Consider the following 21,676-nt stretch of genomic DNA (forward strand, 5'->3'; position numbering starts at 1 on the left):
TTCTGAATGGTACTGATCTGCTCTGTACGTGTTTGTGTAAAATTATGAGGCTGAGTAACCTGCATATAAAGAGCCAACCTTGTTGCCATGAGGACCGAGATGGAAGAGCTCTGCGGATAGGGCCGTAGAAACGCTGCACACTGGGATGTCCAAGGACATCCACCTCTCCTGTTCTGCACAGACAGGGTGCAAAATGACACCCCCAACACGAAGGAAACAGTGTCCTGGCGTGATGGTGAGCACCAGTGTGTACTGTGAGCATTTCTCTCTCCTCTCTCCCCCCGGACAGCCATCCTCACTTCAGAAGGCACTTAATGAAAACTCTTCTGTTCTGTTAGCACTATTCTCTTCTTTAAGTACTCTTGATAGCAGTATTCTGTTCATTTAACACTTTTCTGTTCTTAGTACTCTTCTGTTAGCACGTGTCAGTTGTTAGTGCTCTTCTATTAGTATTCTTCTGTTCTCTTCTATTAGCACTATTATCTTCTATTAGTATTGGTTTAACAATATTCTGTTCATTTAGCACACTTTTGTTCTGTACTCTTCTGTTAGTACTATTATGTCCTGTTTGTTCTCCGTTAGCCTATATCAGTTCTGTTCTGTTACTACTCTTCTGTAAGTACTCTTATGGTTTGTTAGTGTTCTCTGCATTATTTTCACTTTCCCCGACAACGTCTGTGTTCTGGACCCACATAAAACATGCTTGTTGTTGGTGACTGTCGGTCATGCTTCGTGTAGTGTGAAGGAACAAAGTTTAACCCCACACACACACATAGAGAGTGAAACGGACGTGACACCTCAGTCGTTTTGAGTGTTCTACTTACGAGTAAACCAAAAACAGGAAAAATCTCATTTACGTGAATTTACAGAATGTTCAGCTCTCGTCCCAAGAGTAGACGTCTGTTAGTACGCATTTAAACCCGCAGTGTCCCGGGATGCGTCCGTCAGCAGTAGGACACACGGTACTGACCCCCACACCGGTGAGCGGGCGCGCGGGGGTGCCGGTCGACGGGATAATGCTGGTCACGTGACTTCCTGCGGGCGGCGGTGAGCGAGTGGTACTGCAGTTCGTGCCGCGATCGCTCGGTGAACGGTGAGACGATTCTGTCACGGGGAGTCCGTGGACGACATGAACCTGCACGCGCATACCGCACGCGGTCGGTGCACAGCGCGCGAGCGTTAACCCGCTTCTGCGACTCTGTGGATACACGCCGTTATCATAAAGGACGAATTCAACTCCAGCACGTTTGTGAGGGAGAACTTTGGCTTTTGTCGGGTGGAGGTGGACCAGACAACACCAGGGAGCATGGCGGAGAGAAGTGGCCGCCTGAGCTTTCCCGGGAGCGGGGCACTCAACAGACCTGTGCCCATGAACCTCTTCGCCACCTGGGAGATAGATGGTTCCTCTCCTAACTGCATCCCGAGGTAAGTTAGAGGTGCTGCCACCCTGCACGGCTCCCGCACATGCCAACCAGGGCAGATGACGTGTGCCTGTGGGCATGTTTGTCTCTCGATTAGACTTTTAGTCCGTCCGAGCCCTATTATTGTTGTAATGGACGGGACGGAACCACAAACCTGAATGCCGAACGTAACCAGTAGCTCTGTAAATGACCCACGTCTGCATTTCGCACTTGTTTAAAGGTTTAAAGGTGTCTGGTTCATCCGGGCACGCTCGCCAAAGTGTTTCTGACGTCTAGCATACGCTCACGGGCACCGAGGGCACACACACTATCCGCACACCGTCTTCGTTAACGTACTTGTCTTGCTGTGCGCGTGTTTCACTTTGAAATAGGGGCCGTGCCACATAAACGGCACGCGCGACTTGTTTTGGAGCAGGTCTCGAGCGCAGCGAGGAGCGTCCGCGTGCAGAAACATCCGTGCAGAACAGTGGCACTCAGACACCTGACTCTAACAGGGGTGCTGTGTCATAATCACTCCGACTCTCTCATTCTCTGCAAAACAAACACACTGAATACAACACGCTGGCATAGTAGCATTATAATAGCAGCCAATCTTTAACTGTGTTAGGGCGGATTTATGCTCTTTGTCCTCAGATACATCCTTGTGATTTCGTGAATAGGAGTGGGGCTTTTTTCTGAGAAGGGTAAAAAGAGTACAGTTTTTTTTCCAGGCATTACAGGAATAGAAAGAATCAGACTAGGGAACATTACCGCATTATCTCATAGCCTGGGTCATATATCAAATCCTCAGCAGGGACGATGAGTTTGGGGAGCTCTACCTCTCCTATCATAATGAATAATAAACCCCGTACAGGAGGGACAGATGCGAGGTAAGGGTCCTCACTTTGACACTTGATACCTTGATACGAGTGTTGATCCCTTTGATTGCTCATAAACAACAAACACAGATACAGAAGAGCAGAGGGAACATCAGGTGTGTTTTTACACAAGGGCCACTATGCTTCACCCCAATTTATGTAGCTAAATGAACCCCTGGCTGTCATCTCATAATGCAGTAGCTCAGAATCCCAAATACACACGAGTACACAGAACAGAACGTGTATACGGAACTGAACACATGCAGCACGGCCCGATGACCCGAGCAGGTTCTCACCTCTTACACTGAAGTCACTGTCTCATTTCTGTTCGAACTGGGCAGACAGAGACGGAGGAGAAGTGTATTTTAAACACTCGTAAATCAAAGTGCAGGAAATATGGGGAGATTTGCCCAATATGGCTTATGAATTCTTGATTAGAATGAAATATTAACCAACGTACCATGGAGACTCTGTCACTCCCTCAGGCTCCGGGCCTTTGTCTTGCTTAGCGTGTGTGTGTGTGTGTGTGTCTGTGTGTGAAGCACAGTCTTTAAATGTAGGCTAATGTCTGTTTGGGGGGGGGGGGGGGGGGTACCCTGCTCCTTCTGGAGGTGCTCCACCCTGCAGTGTGTAACTCCAACCATAATCTAAGCCTTCTGAAGCAGCTGTTAACGCTCTTCAGGAGTGTCGTAGAGTCAGACGGGTGAGACTGCAGTCTAACCAGGACGGCAGATGTTGGCTGACCTCCAGGTGCAGGAGTTTGCTCAGACAGTGTACACTCACACACTACATGGGGTCCTCCTGAAATGAAATATTCAGAAAAAAAATGATGATATTATTATAACGACCTTATTATTACACAGAGATTAAGAGAGGCCTTGGTGCACAGGATAAAGTGCTTGTGCCTAATCTCAGTCACAGGAGACAGACACTAAAGGACAAGCAATGAAGTTAATAACGTATTTATGTATAGAACCAAAACCGTGGCCTTCGACGGTATCATCATGGTGTCCACCCGCAGCACCTCTCCGCCCGTGGCACCTCTCCGCCCACATTATCGTGTGTAGCTTCCTTTTGTAGTCATAGAAACATATTGGCCTGTGGCAATAAAAGCTGTGATCTTCCTGAATCCCAGAGAACTCACAGCCTAGCGAACGTGTCTCGAGGGACACACTGCACATGGATGTCAGGGATAATACAACAGGGCACTGCCTTGTGCAGCTGCTAAGAAACACAGCCTCTCATGTCCTGTCTCACTCTTGAGTGGGCATGTGTTTATAAGCAAAAATAGTAATTATAACTCTTATCAAATGTTTTATTCTGTGGACTGTATTAATCCACTCCCTTGAGTAATAAAATTCAGCAGGCGATTTCCTTTGACAGTGAAACTGAATCCGGGAGCTAGTTCCTGTCCAGGCATGGGCCGAATGTTGCCCAAGAGAGAACCGTGTCCTGTTTCAGTGTCAAGGCATCTGCAGGCGTGGTTCTGCTGATGGTGCTGAGTCCAGGGTGGTGCACACTGCATCTGAGTTCAGCTCCACCCACAGCTACACCCTCCCATACTCAAACCTTCTTATATTCATATCCTGTAACACTCAAAGTATATTACACTCATATCCTACACCTAAGCCCTTGACCCCTTAGCCCTTATACTCACCCCACTATACCAACACGCTCCTACAGTCATGTGCTACTCACACTATACACTACACACTACACTCTCTACTGCCACACTTTCCTATACCCCATTCTCCAACAGTCACACTCCTCTGCACCCACACGGCTCTCGTGTACCTTTACTCCAATACCCCAACACACAAACCCATACCCCAACACACACCCTGCAACCATACCCTGAAACCCACATCCCCCTATACCCCTCCACACTGCAACGGTTCCCACACCTTCAATCACACCGTCACACCCACAAACCCCTCTACTCATACCCCCCCAAAACCCACATGTCCCTACACCCCCACCCTGCATCCATATCTCTATGCACACCCCGCAATCATACCCTCGCACTTATAACCCCCTACACCTCCTCCCTCCACCCACAAACCCCTGCAAGCACACCCACATTGTCCTGCAGGGGGCAGCTTCCTGTTCATGTGTGTGTTTAATGCTCACATACACACCTGCCTCTAATTTTCTATGGTCCTGGAGACCTTGATTAGCTACAGCAGGAGTGTTATGGCTACATTAGGAGAGTTGTTTATGTCTGAATCAGCAGTGTTGTATTATGGTTTTAGTAGCAGTGATTTATTATGGCTAGATTAGGTGTTTTATGACAGGATTAAGAGTGTTTTATTGCTGCAGGTTATGAAGTTTGAAGTTTTTTTTAATTATGGTTGGTGGGTTAGATTCAGATTAGAGGTGTTTTATTATGAATTGCTAGATTAGTATTTTAGGTGACAGGATTAGGTGTCACAGAGGAGCTCATGGACAACACTTGAGATGGTGAAGGGCTCCATGTTATTTGTTTGTTTGCTTTGGACTAAACTTGATGGGTGTGTCTGCATTGGAGAATGATTGGTTGAAGTCGTCTTTGTGGGTGTGTCTATGAAGCACATGGGTAATAAATGGCTTGGCTGTTAAACTAGAAACATAGCTATAGGTTCCATGATATTTTTATAACCCCTAGTACAGTCTTGTACCTTTCCCATTTTTATGACTTATTTTATATAGGTGATATTTTCACAATCCCTAATGGATGGCTCATTGAATGTGACATTAGCATAACTCAGTCTTTCGCTAACTAGCTTGTTTTCTAGGTTATGGGAATGTCTGGTTGGTCACCATCAAGTATGCAATCTGCTTTGTCTACCAAATGTGTGAAACCGCGCTAAAGAATCATCATATCATCAACAGTAAATTTCAATGGTAAAATGATCTGATTGTTTAATTAAATTATAAGCTTATCTTTAACAACCCCTGTAGGCATTTGTTTCTCAAAACTGTGGCAAAATGTACCTGACAGTACATATTTATAGCCCTGCCAAAAAGTGGTCAGAGATACATATAACTCATGAGACCAGGTTGATATGTATATTATATGAGAGAGTGAGGTAGTGAGATGGTCAGATGATGTGAGAGTGAGGTGGTGAGAGGGTTAGATGGTGACATTGAGAGAGGTGGTGAAAGGCTGAGGTGGTGAGAGGGTGAGGTAATGAGAGGGAAAGGTGGTGAGATGATGAGGTGATGAGAGGGTAAGGTAGTGAGATGATGAGGTGATGAGATGTTGAGGTGATGAGAGGGTAAGGTAGTGAGATGATGAGGTGATGAGATGTTGAGGTGATGAGAGGGTGAGGTGGTGAGATGTTGAGGTGATGAGAGGGTAAGGTAGTGAGATGATGAGGTGATGAGATGTTGAGGTGATGAGAGGGTGAGGTGGTGAGATGTTGAGGTGATGAGAGGGTAAGGTAGTGAGATGATGAGGTGATGAGATGTTGAGGTGGTGAGAGGGTGAGGTGATGAGATGTTGAGGTGATGAGAGGGTGAGGTGATGAGAGGGTAAGGTAGTGAGATGATGAGGTGATGAGATGTTGAGGTGATGAGAGGGTGAGGTGGTGAGATGATGAGGTGATGAGATGTTGAGGTGATGAGAGGGTGAGGTAATGAGAGGGTAAGGTGGTGAGATGATGAGGTGATGAGATGTTGAGGTGGTGAGATGTTGAGGTGATGAGAGGGTGAGGTGATGAGAGGGTAAGGTGGTGAGATGATGTGATGAGAGGGTGAGGTGGTGAGAGGGGAAGGTAGTGAGATGATGAGGTGATGAGAGGGTAAGGTGGTGAGATGATGAGGTGATGAGAGGGTGAGGTGATGAGAGGGTAAGGTGGTGAGATGATGAGGTGATGAGAGGGTGAGGTGGTGAGATGTTGAGGTGATGAGAGGGTGAGGTGATGAGAGGGTAAGGTGGTGAGATGATGTGATGAGAGGGTGAGGTGGTGAGAGGGGAAGGTAGTGAGATGATGAGGTGATGAGATGTTGAGGTGGTGAGATGTTGAGGTGGTGAGATGTTGAGGTGATGAGAGGGTAAGGTAGTGAGATGATGAGGTGATGAGATGTTGAGGTGATGAGAGGGTGAGGTGGTGAGATGTTGAGGTGATGAGAGGGTAAGGTAGTGAGATGATGAGGTGATGAGATGTTGAGGTGATGAGAGGGTGAGGTGGTGAGATGATGAGGTGATGAGATGTTGAGGTGATGAGAGGGTGAGGTAATGAGAGGGTAAGGTGGTGAGATGATGAGGTGATGAGAGGGTGAGGTGGTGAGAGGGGAAGGTAGTGAGATGATGAGGTGATGAGATGTTGAGGTGATGAGAGGGTGAGGTGGTGAGATGATGAGGTGATGAGATGTTGAGGTGATGAGAGGGTGAGGTAATGAGAGGGTAAGGTGGTGAGATGATGAGGTGATGAGATGTTGAGGTGATGAGAGGGTGAGGTAATGAGAGGGTAAGGTGGTGAGATGATGAGGTGATGAGAGGGTGAGGTGGTGAGAGGGGAAGGTAGTGAGATGATGAGGTGATGAGAGGGTTAGGGTGAAAGGGGTGGTACTTGTGTTCTGGGTGTCAGGACATGTGACCTGTGTCCTCACAGCGTCATGTGGGTTTTCCCACTTTTCCTGTGCAGACCTCTCAAAGCCAAAGTTCAGCACCCTGAGTTCAGCACAGAGTTCAGTGTCCTGAACTGGTTGTCAGTGACTGCTTATTGCATATTGTGTGTGTGTGTATGAGAGAGATAGACATATGTATAGAGACAAGTGGTGTGCTGTTTTAAATTCACCCAAAACTTGAAGTCAACACATTTGTCAGAATCGCAAATTACAGAAGTGTGTGCATTCACCAAATACAAAGGCCCTTGTTCAATCTAAGACACACACACACACACACACACACACACATACACACACACACACACACACACACACACACACACACACACACACACAGTTAAGTTACAAGTGTCAGAAGCTTCCTCTGTCCCTAGTGCACTTTTGTGGTCACAGTTGAGCTCTGAAGGAACCGTGACAGTGACAAAATACTTTTTGCTTTAAGGTGTTTTTTTGTGTGCAGGTGAATATACAGCAGCTCTGTACAGTTGGTTTTTTCTACAGTATTACAGTATTTTCTAAATATGCAGTAGTGTCTGTGATGCATTAAACACGCCAGCGTTTCATTTCCATGAGTCACAGAATATGCCTGATAGTGTTGGCAGCATTGCCCTCTGCAGTGTGTGAGTCAGCACGGGGAGATGAAGATGCAGTCTGCAGTGCTCCCAGAGTGAACTCATAACCCCACACACGCACGCACACACACACACACACACTCACACACATACTCACAGAAACACACACACACATGCATACAGACACACACACACGCACAGACACACACACACACACACACACACACACACACACACACTCATTTCTGACACTATGTCTCCTTTTGTCAAAATGTAACACACAATATCCAAAGCCACAAACACAACACTCAAAACACCTCACACTTCATCCAAAACTTATTCAGCTCTTGACAAAATTGTTTATTTTTTTGCATTCATACTCTACACCGCACACTGTAGAGTTCCTATATGACACACTGATGGAAAACACTACTACCATGTGCTTTTTGAGTGTTCAGTGTGTAGTCTGCTGTAAAGGTCTGTCAAAGTACTGACGTATACAGTCCTTTATACATGTATATTGACAAATACAAAATTAGGGTCCTACAAGATCTCTTTGACATCACAGCCAATGTCCTCTCTGGCCAGACAGTGGGGGACGTACCTTCTGGAGTGATGTATCCACCTCTAGCATACTCCCCCATTAATGTCCCCACACTGTCCCTCCATCGCCTGGTGAAGGGACATGTGCCCCATGCTAAGAAGAACTCAATAGGACAGAGAAATGATGAGTTTGGTGGAGGTGAAGCACAACAAATCATGGATGTTCAGTCAACCAGTTTGATAGCACCGCCCCCACCTGTCAGTCTTGTTGTCGTGTTCTGTTTAGCCCCTCCTCTGTCTGTCATGTCCTTGTTTTGATTTGTCATGTGTTTTCCTGCCACACCCCTGTCAATGTGTAGCCACGCCCCTTGTAATTATTGTCACCTGTTTCTGGTTTAGTACCACTTGATACAGTAGTCTTGTATTCAAACCAAGTCTGGTCTTCTGTTTGTTGGTCATTGTTTGTAAGTATTTGTGCGTTGTGTGTTTTGCCTCTCCTGGTCCTGCTAAGCTGTATTCTCTGTTTTGGTTCTATGTCTTTGTTACTCAGTCTGTCAGGGTTTTCTGTTAGATGTTCTGTGCTGTTGCTTTCAGTATTGTTCAGTTTGGATGTGTTTGTTTTTTTTTTTGTAGTGTTTTTGTTTGTTTTCTTAATAAATCATTTAAGGATTTGTTCTTGTGTTCCATCTCCACCTACCAAATGTAACATTGAGCAGCCCAGTAAACTTATGTTGTCCCACACGACCGCAAACCTGGACTGATCTGGTCCATCCCCTTAGTGATGGAGAATGATGTTGTACTCTGTGTTGAGGAAGGTGATGATGTGCACAGTGTTGTAGGGACCAAGAATGGCACCATGATGAACGCCACCATTCGTGCAAATGGCTGCACACATTGTGATGTTGCCACCACGCTACCCAGGGACTCTGACAGTGGCAGGGTGTCCTGAGATGTTCATTACTGTATTGTATGACAGTATGAAATAAGCATAGTTAGTCGATATTGTGTGGCACAGGACACTGGAATAAAGTTTCAGCTAGAGGATAGTGGAGCATACTGGTGCATATTCATGGCACAGTTGTTTCACACTGTCAGAGTTGTCAGTGATGATGTGCTGTTGAAGTTGACGTAAAACTATGCTGTTACTTGCTCTGACCATGCTGACGATGGTGTCTTCTTACCCCAGCAAGGGGTAATCTTGCAGTTCTGCAAAAACATGATGTGAATGTTTTATCTGCATGAAATGAAACCTTACTGTATGTTACTGTAACTACTGATATGATACTACAGTAGTACAGTGGTATACACAGTTCAGATTTGTGAGTTCATTAGTATGGCATAGAGGAAAGGACAAATTATTTCTTCACATTTCAAAATGTCCAGATGATGCTACAGTGTAGAAGCACAGATTAGACTGGACCCACTCAACGCTGTGACGACCACATGGTGAACCCGTTGGATCCGTTGGATCGGCGTGTGCGGCTGGACACCTGGCCTGTGACCTGGCGCTCGACTTGAGTGTTTGTTCTGTATCTGCGGACGGAGCTCGGAGGATTGGCGTTCGGCGTGTGCGGCTGGTTGCCTGGCCCGCGGTCCGGGGCTGTCTGCCCAGTTCTGGGCGCTCTGCCCGGTGTCCTGGTTTGGCACTTCGGATTGTGGCTTGTTTGGCTGGGCTCGTGGGAGGCTTTCTCATCAACTCTCAAGTATGGCGTCCTACACTCATTTATATACCATTCTGATACTTTGTATGATCTCTATACCACACAAGACTGTGAACGATTGCCATTGCCTTGCGATATTACCTTCCAGCGAAACAGACAGTATTGCCCTGTATGATAGAGACTTGGACGCTTGGATAATTGCAAATGTGTTCAAACTCGTGTCAATTGTGTCTTTTAATATGCTGCCTATGTGGTCATCATACGCCTTGAATCAGTTTTACAATATGTCCTGTTTATCATTTCAATATGTTAATTCCCGGAACGCGCACAAAGAAAAATTTTGTAGTTTTTCTTGTGCTCTCTCTCGTTCATTGATTTTGTTGTTACTTCTGGTGTCTGGCAATGTCCATGTAGACCCTGGTCCCCCTATTAATATTGCCACTTCAGTTACCGAGCCAAATCTAAACGGCATAAGCTTCATTGATTTCTGCGAACGCAAAAACTTTGGTTTTTTACACATCAACGCAAGAAGTTTACTCCCTAAAATCGATCATGTGAGAGCATGGGTCGAAAGTTCTAATCCCGAGGTCTTAGTGGTCACTGAAACCTGGTTACGTCCTTCTTTCTCTTATACTGATTTAAATATACCTGGTTACAACTTGTTTCGACAAGATAGATCATCTAAGGGTGGAGGAGTTGCATTATTTGTTAAAGAACACCTTCTGTGCTCTGTTTCACTAGCCAAGTCTATTCCCAAGCAGTTCGATTTACTCGTTCTTAATATTAGGCTTTCCACGAATTTTTCATTGTCAGTGGCTGGGTGCTATCGCCCTCCCTCAGCCCCTGCATGTACACTGTTGGCCTTAAGCAATGCCCTGGTCCCATTTCTAAAGTCTGAACTGGTTTTATTAGGGGATTTAAACTGGGATATGTTAAAAACTCCAGAGAAACTAATTCAACAGCTTGATTCTCTTAATCTTCATCAGCTAATATCCCAACCCACTAGGTTTAATCCTAAAACTCCTGAAAGAGCCTCTTTGATTGATATTATTTTAACTAATTCCCCACATCGTTACCTTTCTGGCGTATTCTGTAATGACATTAGTGACCATTGTTTCATAGCCTGTGTCCGTAAAGGTCACTCTGTTAAACTACCTGCCCTCATTAGTAAAAAACGGATTCTTAAACATTTTAACATTCAAGCTTTTTTACGTGACATAGTTGAGGTCAACTGGAGCAGAGTCAGCCTGATCCCTACGGTAAATGATGCTTGGAATCTATTCTTAGACCTTTTTAACTCAGTTGTTGACAAGCATGCACCTATCAAACGTTTACGATTAAAGAATCGTAATAGCCCTTGGTTTTCCCGAGACTTAGCTGTACTATTACAGCAAAAAAATGCTGCTTGGCGCAAAGCACGCTTGACTGGGTCCCCCCTAGACTGGCTTCTGTTCCGACAGATTCGGAATAAATCTACACAAGCAGTGCGTCAGTCTAAATCTAATTATTACAAGGAGCAATTTAAACGTTGTGGTTCTGATTCTCGTCTGTTCTGGAAAACTGTCAGAGAGTTGGAACATAAACCAGTCGGCACGCCGTCGGCACTAAGATCTGGCGATATTTTAGTCTCTGATAAAAAACGTATGGCGGATATTTTTAATCAACATTTTAGCAATCCTGGTCAGTTTTATGAACCCTTAAATTCTGCTGGGCTGACAAATAGTTTACTGGACTCTCTCCCTATTTCCCCTCCCTTTGCAGCTTCTTCTTTTACCAGGCCCAGTTCTACGTTTACAATTCAGCCCTTCTCAGTATGTGAGGTTTTAACTGAACTGTTGGCACTGGACCCCAAAAAGTCCCCAGGGTTAGATGAGCTAGCACCATTTTTTCTAAATTCTGCAGCTCGTTTTATTGCAGCCCCTGTCACAGATCTTTTTAACTTATCTGTTTGTTCATCTGAATTACCCGCTGATTGGAAAACAGCTATTATCCGTCCTCTTTTTAAAGGTGGTGATCAGGCTGATCCAAACTCGTACAGGCCTATCTCTATTCTGCCATGCTTATCTAAAGTTTTAGAGAAACTCGTAAATAGGCAGCTCACTAAGTATCTCGATGAAAATAATATTCTTTGTCCGATGCAATCTGGTTTTCGCCCAGGCTATGGCTGTGTCACTGCCACCATGAAGGTCCTTAATGATATTACTCATGCATTAGATGCAAAACAATATTGCGCCGCAATATTCATAGACTTAGCTAAAGCCTTTGATTCTGTAGACCATTCCATTCTTCTAAGTAGGTTGGTCAGTGTCGGAGTTTCAGATCATTCTTTGGCCTGGTTTTCTCATTATCTTTCTGATAGGACACAGCAGGTTAGGCTAGATAATTGCCTTTCTCACCCTTTCTCTGTACTTAAAGGTGTTCCACAGGGCTCAATACTAGGACCTACATTGTTCTCTATATACATTAACAACATCTTTCATGCTGCACAAAATTCATTTATTCACCTGTATGCTGATGACACAATCTTGTATGCCACTGGCCCCTCCCCTGCTTCTGTGGAAAAAGGTCTCCAGGACAGTTTTATTCAAATTCAACAGGCTTTTTGTACCCTCAATCTAACGCTAAACTCCTCTAAGACCAAAGTTATGTGGTTTAGTCGAAAAGGGATGGAATCCTCTCCTCCTCTAAAGATCTCATCCATCGAGGGTAAGGTTCTGGAATTGGTCAACACTTATAAATATTTAGGCATTTGGTTAGACAGTTCACTATCATTTTCACATCATATCTCCATGTTACAATTAAAGATTAAGGCAAAACTCAGTTTTTTATACAGAAATCGTTCTTCATTTACTATAGCGGTCAAACTTATGCTCATTCAAATGACTATACTTCCTCTGTTTGATTATGGTGACATTATCTATCAATCAGCTTCCAAATCCTTGCTTCATAAGTTGGACACTCTCTATCATTCTGCCATACGGTTTGCAACAAACGCTCCATTTAGAACTCATCATTGTACGCTCTACTCATCTGTTAACTGGCCCTCTCTGTTCACTCGACGTAAAATTCACTGGTTTACCTTTATCTACAAAACTCTACTTGGTCATTCACCTCCTTATCTATGTAATTTACTGCAAATAGATTCAGCTACATATAACACAAGGTCTTCATCATATATTAAGCTAAAACCTTCTAAAACATCTACTGCTCTAGGCTGTACTGCATTTCAACATGCTGCTGCCAACGACTGGAACAAACTGCAAGAAACCCTAAAATTGGACACTTTTATTTCATTAACTGCCTTCAAGGACTGCATTAAGAAATTACTTATTGATGCTTGTAATTGTTCTTAAATTTTTTATCTTCTTTACTTCTCTTTTTCTTTTTTCTGTTTCTCTTTTCTTCTCAAGTGTCCTGTGGCGCTTGTCAGGCCGCCATTGTAAATAAGAATATTGTTCTTACTGGCTTGCCTGGTTAAATTAAAGGTTAATAAATAAATAAATAACCAGACTCTGATCTCAGCAGTGTTTTCCAATGTTGTGTCCAATGTACGGAACTGCGTTTAATGGTTTACAAAAAGTGTTATTTAAAATTGCTAATTGAGTGTAAGACAGATATTGTGCCTAAGGTTTAGTGCACCAATAGATTGGGTCAATAGGTTCAATAGATTGGTTACATGAGTTAGTGGTTTCCAAAACTGCAATAAGAACCAGTTTTTGGGTCTTAGCGACTGCAAAAACCGAATGCAACCCAGAGCTGGTATAAAATATCCAGTTAGGAGTGTGTTATGTGGGCTGTAGGGGTGTGTTATGTGTGGTGTAGGCGTGTGTTTTGTGGGAGGGTGTGTTGTGTGGGCTGTAAGGGTGTGTTGTTTGGGCTATAGAGGTGTGTTATGTGTGCTGTAGGGGTGTGTTATGTGTGCTGTAGGGGTGTGTTATGTGTGCTGTAGGGGTGTGTTATGTGGGCTGTAGGGGTGTGTTATGTGTGCTGTAGGGGTGTGTTATGTGTGCTGTAGGGGTGTGTTATGTGTGCTGTAGGGATGTGTTATGTGGGCTGTAGGGGTGTGTTATGTGTGCTGTAGGGATGTGTTATGTGGGCTGTAGGGGTGTGTAATGTGTGGTGTAGGGGTGTGTTTTGTGGGAGGGTGTGTTGTGTGGGCTGTAAGGGTGTGTTGTTTGGGCTATAGAGGTGTGTTATGTGTGCTGTAGGGGTGTGTTATGTGTGCTGTAGGGGTGTGTTATGTGGGCTGTGAGGGTGTGTAATGTGTGCTGTAGGGGTGTGTTGTGTGGGCTGTAGGGGTGTGTTGTTTGGGCTATAGAGGTGTGTTATGTGTGCTGTAGAGGTGTGTTATGTGTGCTGTAGGGGTGTGTTATGTGGGCTGTAGGGGTGTGTTATGTGGGCTGTAGGGGTGTGTTATGTAGGCTGTAGGGGTGTGTTGTGTGGCCTGTAGGGGTGTGTTATGTGGGCTGTAAGGGTGTGTAATGTGTGGTGTAGGGGTGTGTTGTGTGTGCTGTAGGAGTGTGTTATGTGGGCTGTAAGGGTGTGTAATGTGTGGTGTAGGGGTGTGTTGTGTGTGCTGTAGGAGTGTGTTATGTGGGCTGTAAGGGTGTGTAATATGTGGTGTAGGGGTGTGTTGTGTGGCCTGTAGGGGTGTGTTATGTGGGCTGTAAGGGTGTGTAATGTGTGGTGTAGGGGTGTGTTGTGTGGGCTATAAGGGTGTGTAATGTGTGGTGTAGGGGTGTGTTGTGTGTGCTGTAGGAGTGTGTTATGTGGGCTGTAGGGGTGTGTTGTGTGTGCTGTAGGGGTGTGTTATGTGTGGTGTAGGGGTGTGTAGTGTGGGCTGTAGGGGTGTGTTGTGTGCTGTAGGGGTGTGTTATGTGTGCTGTAGGAGTGTGCTATGTGGGCTGTAGGGGTGTGTTATGTGTGCTGTAGGGGTGTGTTATGTGTGCTGTAGGAGTGTGTTATGTGTGCTGTAGGAGTGTGTTATGTGTGCTGTAGGAGTGTGCTATGTGGGCTGTAGGGGTGTGTTATGTGTGCTGTAGGAGTGTGCTATGTGGGCTGTAGGGGTGTGTTATGTGTGCTGTAGGGGTGTGTTATGTGTGCTGTAGGAGTGTGCTATGTGGGCTGTAGAGATGTGGCTGGACCCAGATACCATGTTGTCATCCATCATCGATGGCTAACAGACATCACACTGCTGAGGCAGCAGTGGATATTTTGTGCATACATTTAAATAAAAAAATACTGCTGAATACACAGAAGGCTGTAGTGGTGACTTTAGTTTAAATAGAGACTCCAAACAATGTCATAGCAGGTTTAAGTGATATCGTTTTAGTTGCAAGAATTCATGTATTCCAGAATGAACGAATGAATGTAATTAATGTAATTATATAGTTACTCTTAGTTATTCATATAGTTACTCTTAGTTATTCATATAGTTATATGGGGCAGTCATGGCCTGGCGGTTAGGGAACTGGTCTTGTGACCGGAGGGTCGTGGGTTCGATTCCCAGACCTGAGGCCATGACTGAGGTGCCCTTGAGCAAGGCACCTAACCCCAAATGCTCCCCGGGCGCCGGGCTAGGGCTGCCCACCGCTCAGGGCACGTGTGATCCACAGCCCCCTAGTAATCACTAGTGTGTGTGTGTGTTCTAACTGCACAGATGGGTTAAAAGCGGAGGACAAATTTCAATTGTGGTGAAAAATCACAATTGACAAAAAATGGCACATTTACATGTAGGTTACTCCTATACTCCTATACTCCTATACTCCTATATCCTTCCCATCACTGTCCATAGAGATGTTTCCCTGCCAACCCTCACGTCACTGTCTGCCAGGTTAGGAGTCCCCAAACATAATAGGTGGCTCCAGTCTATTGTCTGTGGCTTCGTTCAGCTCAGAGTGGCCATAAAACTAACAGCAGGTCCAGGAGGACTGTCTTACCTCCATCTTTCTCTCTCTGTCTCTGTCTCTCTCTCTCCACCTCTATCTAACCCGTGTCTCAGTAATCCATTTGTTCTCTCAGACTCAGAGTTTCATTACTTCACATGTGTGTGATTCTGGGGGATTTCTTTCTGCTTTGCTGCAACATTCTCTCAAGTGGGTATTGGCAAACGCTTGGTGGAACAATGGCACACACACACACACACACACACACGGACTGACTCAGGGTGAACAAAGTGTTGATTGAGGTGGTGGGTTCGGGGAGCCTGTCATATTTGTGCGTGTTGGTGGTGTGTGTGCTGACATATCACTCCGAGGGAGAGAGGGAAAACACTCAGCCTTTGTTTGCCACCCCCCACTATTCTCCCTTTTGAGGGACACACACACACACACACACACACACACACACACACACACACACACACACACACACACACACACACATACACACACTCACACACAAACTGACACACACACCACACTCAGGATGAATACCCACAGTGTGTTTTGAATATTGTTATTTTCCTTTGTAGTTCTTCTTGGTTTGTATGTGTAAGATTATAATCTCTTTTCTAAGGGAGTCCTGGACATGACCGCAGCACACATTGACACACACCAATTAAACGATTTCAGCTAATTAAGCTAACACCATGCCACTGGGCTGGAGGCACCTAGCTACTCATTAATAACAAGAGCACACACAATGAGCCAACCCCTCTAACAGGCATCTTAAAATCACATGAAGAAAAGAACAGTTCCTATTTCAGATGCTTTTCCCAAGTCATTCGAAGCTGGTGGGTACATTGGGAGTGTGTTTCAAATTTTATGCCAGTGTTTGGAACATAAGTATCAGAACATAAATCATCCTGTAAGGTGCTAATCCAAACACAAGCATTACGGATGCTCACCAGTAACGGCTCTGTACACACGTCTCCCCGGTGTGTGCTGACCATCGTAGTGAAGAAGGCAGCCAGTTTGTCTTTTCTTCTCACGGTGATGAACAGACTGATTCATGACTTTTTCTTTTTAATTACTTTAAAAAATCTCAATACTGAATGATAGATAGGATCCTAACAGTGTTTTCAAATCATGCCTATATCAAATGATTGTGAGTGTGTGTGTGTGTGTGTGTGTGTGTGTGTGTGTGTGTGTGTGTGTGTGTGTGTGTGTGTGTGTGTGTGTGTGTTCATGCAGGCACGTGTGTGTGTGTGTGTGTGTGTGTGTGTGTGTATGTGGTGTGCGTGGGTGTGTGTGTGTATGTTCATGCCTGCATGTATGTGTGTGCGTGTGCGCATGCATGCATGCAAGTGTATGTGTGTTGAATGCGTGAGTGTATGTGTACTTGTGTGTCCATGCATGTGTGTGTGTACCTGTGTGTGCATGTGCAAGTGTGTGTGTGTGTGAATGTGTGCATGTGAATGTTTGTACCTGTGTGTGCATGTGTGTGTGTGTGTGTGTGTATGTGTGTGTGTGAGTGTATGTGTACCTGTGTGTGTGTGTGTGTGCTATAATGAACATAAAAATTAGAAGCATCCCCAACTCAATACCAATTTAGCTATCAGTGTTTAGTCTTATTCTTTCTGTGTGTGTGTGTGTGTGTGTGTGTGTGTGTGTGTGTGTGTGTGTGTGTGTGCGTGTGTGTAAGAGAAAGCGAGACACTCACACAGATGCACACACTACCTTCTGCTGCCCTTCAGCAGAGTTGTATAATCCAGGTTCAGAAAGTAAAAGTCCTCACCAGGATTTTGCTCAAGCTTGCTAGATTTTCTAATTAGTGCAATCCAAGTAAGATTAGTGGGATCAACACAATCCAGGAAGCCTGAGCAAAATCCTGGTGAGGACTTTTACTTTCTGAATCTGGATTATACAACTCTGCCCTTCAGTGTGTTTGACTTCTCTGCTTTGATAAGGGGACTTGAGCATGCTGTGTCAGGATATAAACATCTGCTGTCATGAGCAAATGTCTTTATTACTTAATAATTCCTTCCATCTAAAAGAACACTTTCCCAACCCACCCAGTGAATGAAACGTCCTGGACATTATCAGGATTTTGGTCAGACACTGTGTACAGTTCTTAGTTGGAAAAGTTATTATATAATGAGTGCTCTGCCCTTGGCTTTAAATTTAGTCCATTAATGCAGAGACACAGAGAAAGAGGCAGAGAGAGACAGGCAGAGAGATCGAGAAAGACAGTCAGAGAGACAGAGAGAGAGACAGGCAACCTCCAACCTCGGGACCCCACACCTGGTCCACAGCGTTGGCTCTTTATGAGGTCTTTCCAAGCAGGGCCAGGCGTGTTGGAGCAGGACACATGCAGAATGGTGTGCCACAAAAGCTCCCTCACACTGGGCTCCCTCACACTGGGCTTCCTCACACTGGGCTCCCTCACACTGGGCTCCCTCACACTGGGCTCCCCCACAATGGGCTTCCTCACACTGGGCTCCCTCACACTGGGCTCCCTCACACTGGGCTTCCCCACAATGGGCTTCCTCACACTGGGCTCCCTCACACTGGGCTCCCTCACACTGGGCTTCCCCACACTGGGCTCCCTCACACTGGGCTCCCTCACACTGGGCTCCCTCACATTGGGCTCCCTCACACTGGGCTCCCTCACACTGGGCTTCCCCACACTGGGCTCCCTCACACTGTGCTTGGGAAACACTCTTATTGTTATTTCTCCACTGTTGTCCATGGACACTTTTAGTGTAAATGTTCGCTTTTTTTAGTGAATTAAAAGGTCTGCTGTGGGCTTAGGGGGAGATTATTGACAGGGATTAGAATCATGAACATCCTAAAATGAGAAGATTAGATAACCTGCAGTGGGATTGAGTGAGCAGGGGACTGTCAGGGACTCTGGAGCTGGTACATTTATTTTCTTTTCACATTACGCTGATTTATTTGTGGACAGATGGATGAAAGGACAGTTGGTTGGATGGATGGATGGATAGTTAGATGAATGGAAGAAGAGCTTCGGAGGAGTGTCCAAAATGCCTCCCCTGCCCTGTTTCTGTGGTATGGGACTGTGCTCGATCACAAGGGCTTGGTGTCGCTCAGCGACCGGGATCAGACTGGATATGATTGGATGCCACCTGGCCACCATGTGACTCAACTCCCATTTCACTGCTGCAAGTTGCTAGGGTAACAAAGGAAGGAGTATTCCCAATAAAGTACGAATCAGTTTCACTCAAGAGATGCACATGAGCAAGTAAAGGCCTCTCTGGTCGTCTCTTTGGGTTTCCTTTAAATGAGCAAACTGAAAATCCATCAGAAACAGAGAAAACAGAGAAAATGGAGGAAGCGAACAGAGAAAGGCAGAGCAAAAGAGAGATGAACAAGTGTGGTGGTGTGTTCAACAGTATTGGGTGGTACCGTCCTTCACATCTGCCAAGCGCTTAACCTGCTGCTTAACCTACCCCCACCCCCGTCTCTCACTAACCCTAACCCCGCCCACATGCCACCCTACCTACCACCTCCCTCACAGCTACCCTCCCTACCCCCACCCCCGTCTCTCACTAACCCTAACCCCGCCCACATGCCACCCTACCTACCACCTCCCTCACAGCTACCCTCCCTACCCCCACCCCCGTCTCTCACTAACCCTAACCCCGCCCACATCCCACCCTACCTACCACCTCCCTCACAGCTACCCTCCCTACCCCCACCCCCGTCTCTCACTAACCCTAACCCCGCCCACATGCCACCCTACCTACCACCTCCCTCACAGCTACCCTCCCTACCCCCACCCCCGTCTCTCACTAACCCTAACCCCGCCCACATGCCACCCTACCTACCACCTCCCTCACAGCTACCCTCCCTACCCCCACCCCCGTCTCTCACTAACCCTAACCCCGCCCACATCCCACCCTACCTACCACCTCCCTCACAGCTACCCTCCCTACCCCCACCCCCGTCTCTCACTAACCCTAACCCCGCCCACATGCCACCCTACCTACCACCTCCCTCACAGCTACCCTCCCTACCCCCACTGCATCTAAAATCCCTGGAATGACTCCACTGATTTTCTGACAGCGAAAGAGCTCTGGCTTTAATCTGCAGCTGTAGTCTATAATTTAATCTGGGGTGTAATCTGAGCTAGAATTGTGCTGTGAATACTTTTTTTGTGATGAGCATCAATGATATTCACATGGTTTTCTGTAGGTGATGGTTCTCTGTAAGACATGGTTCTCTGTAGGAGATGGTATGGTTTTCTGTAAGAGATTGCTGTCTGCAAGAGATCTCTGGTTCTCTGTAAGAGATGATTGTCCAGATTTCTGTAACAGACAATTCTCTGTAAGAGATGGTTCTCTGGTTTCTTGTAAGAGTTGGTCCTCCAGTCTTCTGTAAGAGATGGTTCTCTAGTTTCTTGTAAGAGTTGGTCCTTCAGTCTTCTGTAAGAGATGGTTCTCTGGTTTCTTGTAAGAGTTGGTCCTTCAGTCTTCTGTAAGAGATGGTTCTCTGGTTTCTTGTAAGACATGGTCCTCCAGTCATCTGTAAGAGATTGTCCTCTGGTCCTCTGTAAGAGATGGTTCTCTGGTTTCTTGTAAGACATGGTCCTCCAGTCTTCTGTAAGAGATTGTCCTCTGGTCCTCTGTAAGAGATGGCTCTTGCAGTTGTTTGTGCATGTGTGTGTGTGTAGGTGTTTGTTCTTTGCTGTGCGGGTGTTTGGAGTTTGGATGAGATCACAACAACGTCTGGAATGCATTTATTTATACACACACATGCACACATATTCACACACAGAGTGAACACAGAGTGCAAAGTTCAATTATGCCAAAATTATTATTTTTATTTAATTGTACTATCTCAAGCTCCAAATTTTGGTTCTTCATGCTTCCCCTCCTATACTGGTACAGTTTCACCAGTTTCACTGTTTTTATGTTTGTATGTTTTCTCATTTCTCTTGTTTTATTAAGATGTCTTAGTAAATCCAGCTTTCTCTTCTTCCTGTTTTATACTTATTATGATTCCACCAAAAGTGGAATTACAGTTTTAAAACAACATTCAGCAAATTTTCATGTTATTCAATTTATACCCTGTTTTTAATAGCTGGTGCATTTGGGGCTGCTTGACTCTTTTGTGTCGTGACCGACACATTTTAAGCTACATGACGTTTGTTTAGACCTTCTTTTTAAAATTGTAAACAGTTTTTGATGTCTTTACGTCTGTTGGTGTAATTTTGGCAGGGTTATGGCAGTCAAGTAGCCATTCCAGTACAGCTCGTCAGACAGGACGGAGCTAAAGAGAGTTTCTTTCTCAGTAATAGGGATAGAAAATGTAGGTCAGTGCTTTTTTTGGGAAGAGCGAGAAATGAGAGAGAGTGTGTGTGTGTGTGTGTGTGTGTCTGTGTGTGTGTGTGTGTGTGTCTGCGTGTGTGTGTGTGTGTCTGCGTGTGTGTGTGTGTGTGTGTCTGTGTGTGTGTGTGTGTGTGTGTGTGTGTGTGTGTGTGTGTGTGTGTGTGTGTGTGTGTGTGTGTGTGTGTGTATGAACAGCTGAGTCATTTCCCCATGCTGGAAATTAGCTGAAGTGTTAGGTGGAGTTTAAAGTACTACGTGGTACCGTTGGCAGGACTGTTGTACTGTGACGCTGTGAGGTTTCTGAGAAACATTACTTCAGTCACCCTCGCGGGCCTACCTAAGTACTGCCTGTTAGGAAGAACTAAACTAGTCGTATTCATCTCCGCCTGCTAGGAAGCTCGGACCAAGCTTAGTTTTGTGTCCAGTGAAAGCTAACAACAAATACAGTGCACGTGGTAAAACGTGCGAGTGTATGGTCACTACAGTGACACGAGACCCATCAGTGTGAAAACAACACTGAAAACAGGAAGCAAAACTTGGCTTTTCTCACCATAGTCTCAACCACATCTCCTCTGGACAAGTCCCACTGCACATGACAAATATCACTCTTGTCATGAAGGAGATGAACTGTGGTCATCATCTATATTAGGTGTAAAGTATCATTTCTGTGTGTGTGTGTGTGTGTGTGTGTGTGTGTGTGTGTGTGTGTGTGTGTGTGTGTGTGTGTGTGTGTGTGTCTAAGGTTGTTCTAAGAGTTTCCTTCAAGAGCTTGAAAATT

At 45.4% G+C, this 21,676-nt stretch overlaps 1 protein-coding gene across 3 annotated transcripts in view; it reads left to right on the forward strand.

Annotated features, from left to right (window-relative positions):
- Window positions 1–903: 903 nt before the first annotated feature.
- pacs2 (phosphofurin acidic cluster sorting protein 2) overlaps window positions 904–21,676 on the forward strand; it is a 44,172-nt gene continuing 23,399 nt past the window's right edge. For 2 of the 3 annotated variants that reach the window (XM_076974459.1, XM_076974460.1), the window contains exon 1: window positions 904–1,425. In XM_076974459.1, the coding sequence (XP_076830574.1) occupies window positions 1,307–1,425 (119 nt within the window). In that variant the 5' untranslated portion in view covers window positions 904–1,306. The remainder of the gene's footprint in view (window positions 1,426–21,676) is intronic. The other variant, XM_076974461.1, reaches the window with a different exon arrangement.

The sequence above is a fragment of the Brachyhypopomus gauderio genome, chromosome 15 (assembly GCF_052324685.1).
Source record: "Brachyhypopomus gauderio isolate BG-103 chromosome 15, BGAUD_0.2, whole genome shotgun sequence".
In the NCBI taxonomy this organism is placed as follows: Eukaryota; Metazoa; Chordata; class Actinopteri; order Gymnotiformes; family Hypopomidae; genus Brachyhypopomus; species Brachyhypopomus gauderio.